Genomic DNA, 11,044 nt, shown 5'->3' on the forward strand with positions numbered 1-11,044 from the left:
CTTCTAACAACTATACAAAAAAAAATCTTACATTACATGATCTGATATCCTCCTTGTCTAGAATTCTCTTTTCTCCTTCCTTGCATGCTCAAGGCTTTTTTCATCTTACTCTGTACCCCACTCACCCTATGACCTGGTCTCTGTCCCCACTACTGTTGTGAAACTGCTCCAGATTGGGCCCCAGTGACCTAACAGGCTATGGTCATATTTCATGTCTTATCTAACTTGGCATCTTGGCATAGAAAGCTGTTCTTCCTCCTTCCTTGGTGATCTGTGACACTGAGCTCAGTGGTGCTCCTCTTCCCCTCCAGCTGCTCCTTCTAAGTCTCCCTGACAGGTTACTTTTCCTCTGTCTTTGGTAAATGTGGATTCATCTTCTACCCTTATTTCTTCCCACTGCCTGTATATCTCTTTCTAAACAATTTTGTTATTGCCTGTGGTTTAAATGACCATTATTTATAGATGCTAATGCCACACATCCTTAGCCTTGAACCTATATTACCAACTGCCTTCTAGATATTTCTATCTTTATGGCTCATAGGCACCTCAAACTTAATATGTCCAAACTGAATTGATCATCTTTCCCATTTCCAATAATGACTACTTTTATATTTTCTACTGAGGCGGATGGTAACAACTGCCCATGGGTAACAGTCATCCACTAACCCTCTGAGCTGACTTCCTTCACTATCCATTCATACCACTACCCTCTTCCAGAAGCTTAATTTGTATGCCCCGACCTGCCAACCCTCAACCTGGAACAGTCCAGTACCTGCCTTCCCTGTCTCTAACCCCCGAGTGTATACCATTCCCTAATGGAGAAAATCACACAGTGGTTGGTCGGGTGGTACTACATCCAGGCACTCAAGCAAGACACGTGGGAGTAAGCCAATCTGGTCTCTCATCCCCAGACTACTCTGGCTCCAAATCCTATTATATGTATACACTGAACACCTCTCCAATACATCTGTTCGTCTCCCTTTCTTGCCCACTGCTGAGCTCAGACCTTTTTCATCACTTTCTTAGATCATCTCAGTAATTTCTGGACTATTCTTCCTGTGGGCAGCCTCACCTTCCTCCTCCAGCCTAAAGATTTGATATTGTCTCTTTCTTTGTTGATACTCATTTATGGGATTTTTTTTTCTTTAGTGTCTTTTTCAAACTAAAACGTAATATATTCTCATTGTAAAATAGTTTATAAGGCTATTTAAAAAAATTAAAGTCACCCCATATCCAGTCCTTAAATTTTACCCCCAAATACATATACACATAGTTTTTTTCTAAAAATAGGATCTTATCACACATACCATATTTCTCTATGCCATATTCTATTTTAGGAGGAACTTTTTTTTTCATATTTTAACATCTCTAAAATCACAATGTGTCATACAATCAATGGTTCTTAGGTTTGGTTATATACAGCTTGTTATACAATGTACTCTTTTTACTTATTAATATTAGTCATGATTCCAAACCAACACTTACTTCCAGGAGATCTTCCTAAAGTACAAATCTGGTCAGGTTGCTACCCTTGGGAAAATTCTTCCAAGCCACGCATGCCCCCAAAGCCCTTTATCTTCTGAATCCTATCTACTTTTTCCCTTTCCAGCACATCCACACACATCGTCTTCCTTAAAGCCAAACAGGCCAAGCAGATCTATTGGCAGTTCATTACCCAGATAGCGATGGTAGACCAGATCTTTGCCTTTGCACCAATGTTTTTTCTGCCTTAAAGCCTATTCTCACCTTTTTACTCAAAGTTAGCTCTTTGCTTTTTTTTTTTTTTTTTTTTTTGAAACGGAGTCTGGCTCTATTGCCCAGGCTGGAGTGCAGTGGCACGATCTTGGCTCACTGCAAGCTCTTTCTCCCGGGTTCACGCTATTCTCCTGCCTCAGCCTCCCGAGTAGCTGGGACTACAGGGGTCCGCCACCATGCCCGGCTAATTTTTGTATTTTTGGTAGAGACGGAGTTTCACTGTTAGCCAGGATGGTCTCAGTCTCCTGACCTCGTGATCTGCCTGCCTCGGCCTCCTGAAGTGCTGGGATTGCAGCTGTGAGCCACCGCGCCCGGCCCCAAAGTTAGCTCTTACTGGAAAATTGTCCTGATCCCCCAAACTGAGCCTGAGTTCTTCCTTTATGCACCTCCTCTCAACTTCTTCAGTATGTGGTGCATGTCTCTCTTAAATCACTTAGCACTCAGGTTCATGCCATTTCTCTTGTTGCTGCTACTAAATAGAGAGAAATAGTGAGTTCTCAAATACACTTTCTTCTTTATACCCATTTCCAACAGTGTCGGGATAATGTAGGAGCTTCATAAATCTTTTTGGAAATAATGAACTGTATATGCTGGAGGCAGGAAAATGCTCCCTGAGATAACATAAAGAGGTTTCTAATTAACCATCCCTTTATCCTGCGACAAGAGAAAGAGGAGAAGGTCTGGACACCAAAGTACCTGGGAATCCAGAAATCTAAGTCAATCAGATTTTTTTTTTCTTGTTGACTCCAATCCTATTAATTCTACCCTCAACTAAAAATAATCTGATTTCAACAACCGTATGCTTTGTAATTTCCCCTCACCTGGACCTCCACTTCCTTTCACTCTAGTCTTTCTACGTCCTTTGAGTCAAAACCTCATTCCACATTATGGCTTTCTTTTGCAGCTAGCCCCTTATTTTGTAACCAGTTGTTTTAAAAAGTAGCAAAGACAGATGCTTTCCACTTGCCATTCTAAAATGCCCACTTAAGTCTTCCATTTGGTCTTCCTCCTGCCTTAGGTATGGACTCACCTTACTCAGTCCCAACAAGACTCTATACCAGCAAATAAATTCAAAAGAAAACTGAAGTTTAATACAAAACCTTAATTTTAATAACTATCCTAAAGGCTTGATGTTATGTAGAGACATCAGTGGAAACCACTATCCCTCTCTCAACCCAGTATTGGGTTTGGATCCTAGAAAATACCAAAAATAGACAAAAATGTTTCCAGTTCTTTTTTTCTGACCTAGATAATTTAAAGCCAAAGATTCATTCCTGGAGAAGTACTAGGGTATTTTGGGGGATTTAAAATCAAGCTCAGTTAATGTGGTCTATAGGGCAGTCACTAAGATTGGTCCATGCTAAAACATGTCTTTGTCAACAATTGTAGGGCCAACACACACACTTTCAATAATCTCTCTTGGTGAGAAGAATAGGAACTATGAATAATCAGAAATAGAAGTGAAAAGATGAGAAGAGTCCATAAAAAAAAGAGGCAAATTACAGGGAAGGAGAAAATCAAGGTTTTTGAATGGGAAATACAGTGGACATAAGAGGATCTGAGAAATAGACATATTTCCTGTCAGCAGAGGCTGAAGGTAAACAAGGATGTCTTGTAACAGAAAGAAATGGGAAGGCCAAGTTAAAGAAAAGAATGAAAGAAGACTTGGAACTAAAACAGGTAGAGATAATGACAGTGAAAACTATCTCAGGCATGTCAACAGTACTGATAAGAAATACTGAGGGACATCCAGGATCTCACATCAAAGACAAAAGGGTCAACATGTGGAGAGAGAAAAAGGAAGAGGGATCCCAGCTGTTAGGGGGAAAGGTGCCGTTAAAGACAGCTCTAGTCTGCATTTTGAACCTTACATTCTGAAAGGAAGGACTTCACCGAGCCAACACAAAACACTACAAATATCTGCTGTTCACAAATTTTAGAATAAATAAAAGCAAACTAATGCTACACATCAAATACCTTACTGGCGAGACATAATTCCTAGTTCATTTGAGCCGCCGGGGGCAAGAAGCTATCAAAGTGATTTTATTTTTCCAGCACCTTAATGTGAGACAAGTATGAAGGGGAAAGGCCCAAACCAGTATTGGCCAGAAGTAATTTTCAGAGTGATTTCTTTTTTCAGTATAGACTTGGATGTATTTGGACCCCTAGGAGGGGGCGCCGGAGAAGCGGCCCAGAAAGTATTTCCATCTTAAGAAAAATTTAGTTTGGATGCAAAGTGAGTTTTGCAGACCTCAATACAGCCTCGAGAAATCTGAAATACTCCTCTACAGCGTTAATAAAGAAATATAAGTCAGATTGCCTGTTAACTTGCAGCTTCTCCTTCTCCCCCTTCGGCTTCAGCCTGAACACATCAAAGCACCGGAGGACAGGAACGGACCTTCTATCGTTTTTGTTTCCTGCGTGGCGGAGACTTAGAAGAACGGCCGATCGCCTACCTGCCTTCCACTTCCCCGGCCGCAGAGCGGTTTGCTGCCGGCTGGGTTCGCCGCCAACCTCACCTACCAGTAGTCTCTCCGGTCTGACTCTTCTGGGATGGGTGGCGGGGGGTGGGGGAGTCCTCAGGGGGCGGAGGGACACGAGGAGGCGGGCCTGGCCCTTCCCCCAGAGCCAGGGAGGAGGCGCAGCCAGGGCGCAGGTGAAACCGACTCGGCCCTATCCCGGGAACTTTCGCGGTGGGGACTCGTTGCGAGAGGCTAGAGTCGCTCAGGTGCGGCCTGGGAGCCGCCCTCTCTCACTGAGACTGCCGCGGGGACTCAGCCCTGGGGCCACCCGAAGGGGACCCACGGACCTCCTGGCGCGCTCACTGGCTGTGGGCAGCGCTGGCCTCCGCTGCTGATGGGGGCGGCTAGTGCCGCCCCGGGCGCAGGTGACACTCGCCCGGCCAGGGTTTCCTCTGGCTGGGGAGAGCCCCGGGAGGGCGAGAGGCAGACACCTCAGGGGCGGAGGACAAGGCAGCGATGGCCCGAGAGCTGAGCCAGGAGGCACTACTGGACTTTCTGTGCCAGGCTGGGGGCCGCGTGACCAACGCTGCCTTGCTGAGCCACTTCAAGAGCTTTCTCCGAGACCCTAACGCGTCCCCCAGCCAGCACCAGCACCGCCGCGAGCTCTTCAAGGGCTTCGTCAACTCGGTCGCCGCAGTGCGCCAGGACCCCGACGGCACCAAGTACGTGGTGCTCAAGAGGAGGTACAGGGACCTTTTAGGGGAGGAGGGGCTGCAGCGACCCCGCGAGCCGCCCGCGGCCCCCCACAGTGCAGGGGGAGCTGCGCCCTGCTCCCCGCGAGGCGCGCGCCGGGGGCAGTCGCCCCAGCAGCAGCCCAGGCGGCGGCGGCGCGAGAAGGAGCCGGAGGAGGAGCCAGCAGGTGCAGCAGCCAGAGCCGCCGACGCAGCTTGCAATGGACTCCCGGTCAGCGGCTCCAGCGCGGCACCCGGGAAGGGCGGCGGATCGAAGGGCAGTCCCGGACAGAGGGCGCCGGTGCCCGCAACTGCAGCGGCAGGGGCCCAGGCGGGAGCGAGGTGCGCGGCGGCGGAGACACAGGGCCGCTGCTGCTGGGAATGCCTCCAGAACAACCTGGCGGGGCTCCCGGGAGAGCTCGGCGCACTCCCGGACTCCGCCACCGCAGAGGAGAAGCCTGCACGGGCTCTGCCTGCCCAGGATGGCCGCGGGGCTTCCAGGGAGCCGGAAGAAGGCGCGCTGGCTGAGCCCGCGCCTGTGCCTGCAACGCATTGCTCGCCTCACGCCACCGTCGAGGCTGCGACGAGCCGGGCTTCACCGCCTGCTCTCCTGCCCGACCCCGCCCCACGCGGAGACCGGCCGGAGCTGCTGACCCCCAACTCTCTGCATTATTCGACCCTGCAGCAGCAGCAGCAGCGCACTCGAGAGTGGGTGGCCAGGCACCCGCAGGTGCCGGAGGCCGGTGATCAGGGCCCTGTCCGCGCCTGGTCGGTGCTGCCAGACAACTTCCTCCAGCTGTCCTTGGAACCCGGCTCCACGGAGCCTAACTCAGAGCCGCCAGACCCCCGCCTTTCCTCGCACTCTCTCTTTCCTGTTGTTCCGGATGAGCCCTGGGAATCCTGGCCGGGGAACCCTTCATTGACTGTCTTTCGCAGCATTCGTTGTCAGCTGTCCCTCCAAGATCTGGATGACTTTGTGGACCAGGAGAGTCATGGCAGTGAGGAGAGCAGCAGCGGGCCCAAAGACTCACCAGGGGCTTCTGAAGAGGGGCTGCAGGTTGTCTTGGGAACCCCAGTTCGGGGGAAGCTCAGGAATCCAGCTGGGGGCCTTTCTGTATCTTGGAAGGAGGGCAGCCCCAGTTGGAGCCCTCAGGACCTCAGAAACAGAGGGGATGGTCGCATCTCTCAGCAGGTCCCTGCAGGGGCTAATGGCCTTGCAGGTCACCCCCTGGAGCCTTTACCTTGGCCAGTTCCTAAGTTAAGGAGGTCCCTCAGGAGGAGCTCTCTGGCAGGGAGAGCCAAATTGTCCTCCTCTGATGAGGAGTACCTTGATGAGGGCTTGCTGAAAAGAAGTCGGCGCCCACCTCGATCCAGGAAGCCCTCCAAGGCAGGAACAGCACCCAGCCCAAGGGTTGATGCAGCTTTATCACCAAAACTTGCAGAGGTTAAGGCTGTTGTGGCTGAGCGGGGTTGGCGACACAGCTTGTGGGCCCCCACTGGGGAAGGGTCTGCAGCCTGGGCCCCCCACAGAACTTCTGAGCACAAATCATCCCTGGTTCCCCTAGATGCCAGGGAGCATGAGTGGATTGTGAAGCTTGCCAGTGGCTCCTGGATTCAGGTGTGGACTTTGTTCTGGGAGGACCCTCAACTGGCCTTGCACAAAGACTTTCTGACTGGGTACACTGCCTTGCACTGGATAGCCAAACATGGGGACCTCAGGGCTCTTCAGGACTTGGTCTCTGGAGCAAAGAAGGCAGGGATTGTCCTTGATGTAAACGTGAGGTCCAGTTGTGGATATACCCCGCTGCATCTTGCAGCCATTCACGGCCACCAGGGGGTCATCAAATTGCTAGTGCAAAGGTTGGCTTCTCGGGTAAATGTCAGGGACAGCAGTGGGAAGAAGCCATGGCAGTATCTAACCAGTAATACCTCTGGGGAAATATGGCAGCTGTTGGGAGCCCCTCGGGGCAAGCCCATTTTCCCTGTCTATCCCTTAGTTGGAAGTTCTTCCCCAACCAGAAAGGCCAAGAGCAAGGAAATATCTAGAAGTGTCACCCGAAAGACTTCCTTCGCTGCCCTACTCAAAAGTCAGCACAACAAGTGGAAACTGGCCAACCAGTATGAGAAATTCCCCAGTCCAAGGGAAAGAGAAGAGTACAGTGACTGAGGTGGGTCTCTCTGTCTAACACACAGGCAGCACACCCTCACCCTGCTCAGTGAGATAATTCAGGGGGAATAGAAAAGCTGCTGAGAGTTGGTAAAGAGGATGGTCGAGTGAGATGGCATTGACCTCCCTGGATCTTATGTCACTACATCCTGGACCTCAAGAGGGCCATCCAGGCTTTTTAAAAGCTGAAGGTCCTTGACTGGAGAAACCTAGACAAGGGGCAGGGCCAGGTGCTTGATATCTAGGAGGCATTCTTACTTTTCCCTTGCCACCATGGATCTGGGCACAGTAAGCCATATTGTTTCCCGAAGCAGGAGTCCCAGGCCTTGGCTAGAGAGGGAACAGATGTCTAACAAAAAGAGAAGCAATTCGAGGAATTGATGAAGCACATGCAAAATCCTCTCTGGCTAGGTCTCTGGCTTCTGTTCATTTGAAGAATAAATCTTGGCTGACAGTGGGAAGCACCAGGTTTGAAATCAGATGGCTTTATTTTTCTTTTTTTTTTTTTGGCATTTAAATCAGTGAAATAAAATTATTACTGGAGAGTAGAGTTCGATTGGAGAGATTCCTCAGCCCTGTTCCCAAGTCTTCTTTTGAATTCCTTGCATGGTGGTTAATGGGTAAAATGATTAATGCCTCCTTTGGGTACCTCACTGATCAGACAAAGAAGTTGGGTAAGATCCAGTTATGACTTGGACTCCATTCCCATGAGGAATGACTGTCATTCAGGCCCTGCTTTTTTGTATCAACCCAAAGGGAACTTTCCAAATGTAAAAACCATGTGGCTCATTTGCATAGTGACTGAAACCATCTTTCATGGAAACTCCCTGTGTAGCAAACAGAATTATCATTACCAGTTTTCAGTAGGTTTGAATGGTCAACATTTGTACTCATAAAAAGAGAGAAATGACTTCACTCTGAGGAAACAAGGGTTAAGAGAATGCATCCTTACCAGGACTATCTAAGCTGCTAAATATAATTTTATTTGCACTAAACTTGTTGCCAATTAAGATTAAATAGTAGCCTTTAAGTACTCTATATCTAACATGAAGTGCTCCTTTTTAATTGCTTTTGAAGGGACTGATAACTTGTGAGTTCATGGAGTGAGAGAATGGCTAGTCTATAAACATCAGTAGAACATCAAGATTTCAGAATAAGTTCAAAGAGGGCTGAAATACATGTTCAAGTGGAAATTGTTAATTTTTTATGGGAATGTTTTCATGAGATGTGGCAATGATGCTGTATTTTAAGTCTTTTTGTGTTTCTTCTGGTTATTTTCCCCCATTAAAAGATCAATACATCTTCATAATTTATTGTACTTATGCTGATTACTGTTTCCTTCTTTACAAAATTGTGTCTCGGCGAATGCCAAATATTATTGTTTCTTTGATTTTTTACTTGATGATTTTGCTGAAATAATTATATCTCTTCTACTAGAAAAATAAGCATAATAAATAAATCTAAGAGCTTTTTTCCCAAAAGACCTATATAAGAGATGAAACTTTGTCAAATCAAAGCAAGAAAAATGGCAACCACAGAAGGGACATAGTTTGAAGAGATGAAAATTTGAAAGAATACATGATAGACAACTATGCAAATACTCTAGTAAACTAGTAAACATTGTAAACTACTAGTAAGCTAGTGATATTTCAAGGAAAAAATGTCAACATTTTAAAAAATCCAATGACTGTTTTTACTTTAGCATATTGTTATTACTACATCAATTTATTCAACAGATGTGTTTTGTGTAGTGCTGTGGGATTTATAAAGGTGAGTGGGAGATGACCCCTCCCATCTTGAAATTTAAAATCTAACAATATTTATTAATGATTGCTTTACACTCTAGCTTTTTTTTTTTTTTTTTTTTTTTTTTTGAGACAGAGTCTCAAAAAAAGTTGAGGCTGAAAGTTGCCCAGACTGAAAAGCAGTGATGTGATCCCCGCTCACTGCAACCTTTGCCTCCCAGGTTCAAGCAATTCTTCTGCCTCGGCCTCCCATGTAGCTGGGATTACAGGCAACCACCACCACTCCCGGCTAATTTTTGTATTTTTGGTATAGATGGGGTTTCACCATGTTGGCCAGGCTGGTCTCGAACTCCTGACCTTAAGTGATAAGTTGTATGTTTCAATATTCCCAAAGTGCTGGGATTACAGGCGTGAGCCACTGTGCCTGACCTGTACCTATCTTGCTCCCATGATGTCTTTTAAAGCTGCATTATATCAGAAAATAAGCTTGTAAAATGAGGCAAAGAGAAAATGAGGACAAACAGCAGCAATGCAAGAAAAAATTTTCAAAGTGTCGTAAGTACAAAATACATGCTCTGGAGAGAGCACTTGTTTCAGGAGACAGAGAGGGAGAGAAAGAGAAAGAAACAGAGAGAGAAGGAGAAACAGAGAGAGAGAGAGAAACAGAGAGAGAGAAAGAGAAACAGAGAGAGAGAGAGATCCTTTTGGGCTAGGAAAATCAGGTAGGGCTTCATAGAGGCCAGGAATCTTTTAATTGAATGATACTAACTTTCCCAAGAAACCAGCTGTGTTAGTTCTACCACATTCTTGACTTCTGCTTCAGTGTGTGATTTACATAGCACTAGTGTGGCTGATTGTTCACTGGTTAGAACACAATCCTAAGTCTCAAGTTGATTCTTATGATGATTCATCATGTCCCTCATACCTGCCTCTGATCAACTCTTTTACATGGTCAATATGGTATGTTGGGGAGGAGTCAGGGGAGAAGAGGGTGTAGAGAGGTGATTAAAATACAGATCTGATCCTGACACCCTCTTACTCATGTTGTAAAGTCCAGGCCAGGAGGGCTGCCAGGACTAGCATACTTTCCCAGCTTTCTGCCAGCCACTCCCTGCCATGAACCCCAAACTTAAGCTACATCAGACCTATTGGGATGCTGGTGGCCCTAAACTCTCAGTTTCTGTCTTGTGCTGAATTTCTTTTACTTAGAAAACCCTTTTTGCTATTTTCCTGGTAATCTTATTCCTCAAAGGGTAGTTCAAATGTCATAGCCTATATGAAGATTCCAGGACAAACACCTCCAAGGTGGAAGCTGTATAGCTCCTTCATCAGAATTCTTATAATACTGTGTACATACCTCATTTACAATTTTTGCCACATAGTATTCAAGTAAATTGTATGTCTCAATATTCCCGAAGATTTTGAACATCTGGAGATTAGTGAATATGTTTTCAATTCATCTAGATTTCCAGATATTTATGGAGCATCTACTATGTGATAAAGACAAAATTCCTGCCTTCAAGAGCTTATAGTCTACTGGGGAAGGAGATGTGAGGGTTTGGTCACTGAAAATTGCTTCTAGCACAGTGAGGTAAGTGCACAGATATGTGTGTGTGTCAAGACTCTGGGAATTCAGAGAAGGGGACGTTTATGAAGCATTTTCCATGTGCCAGTCTCTTTGGTTATGCTGGAAATACAACATTTAGTAGAATATACCTATTTCCTGCTCTGATGATGCTTTTCTGGATTGGGGAAGTCAGGAGGCAAAAAGGAAGTTAGATAAGCTTTGAAGGGTGAAGTGGAGAAAGAGTTCTGGAAGAATATCCCAGGAGAGTTCGGAAGGGACATGACCAAAACCACAGAGTGGTTTGAAGGATACTGAGCCACATAATGTGGCAGAAGTGAGGCAGTGCAGAAAGAAATGAAGCTGGAAAGGTCATTTAGGACTAGGTTGAAAGAAGGGTCTTTTTGACCTCAGGAAATACAGGCATTTTCTAGGAAGCCAAGGATTGCAAAAACTCCTCCCAGAAAAACTTAGTGTTATTCCAAATCAAGATGTTTTCCTGAAGTCTTAATTTGAAGACAAAAAATATATCAAAGTATTAGATTAAATGTGCTTAAAGTTCCTCTTTCAAAATTTTCTTAGGTCTTCAGTGTGGCTAATGCTTATTTGCTAGCACATGG

The 11,044-nt window shown here is 46.3% G+C and overlaps 1 protein-coding gene across 1 annotated transcript; it reads left to right on the forward strand.

Annotated features, from left to right (window-relative positions):
• The first annotated feature begins 4,441 nt into the window (after positions 1-4,441).
• On the forward strand, positions 4,442-8,428 carry SOWAHB (sosondowah ankyrin repeat domain family member B). The gene has a single exon (XM_010361875.2). It carries the CDS (start codon positions 4,734-4,736, stop codon positions 7,113-7,115), a length of 2,382 nt encoding a protein of 793 aa, XP_010360177.1. The 5' UTR covers positions 4,442-4,733; the 3' UTR covers positions 7,116-8,428.
• The last annotated feature ends 2,616 nt before the right edge of the window (positions 8,429-11,044 follow it).

The sequence above is a fragment of the Rhinopithecus roxellana genome, chromosome 2, assembly GCF_007565055.1.
Source record: "Rhinopithecus roxellana isolate Shanxi Qingling chromosome 2, ASM756505v1, whole genome shotgun sequence".
NCBI classification, from domain to species: Eukaryota; Metazoa; Chordata; class Mammalia; order Primates; family Cercopithecidae; genus Rhinopithecus; species Rhinopithecus roxellana.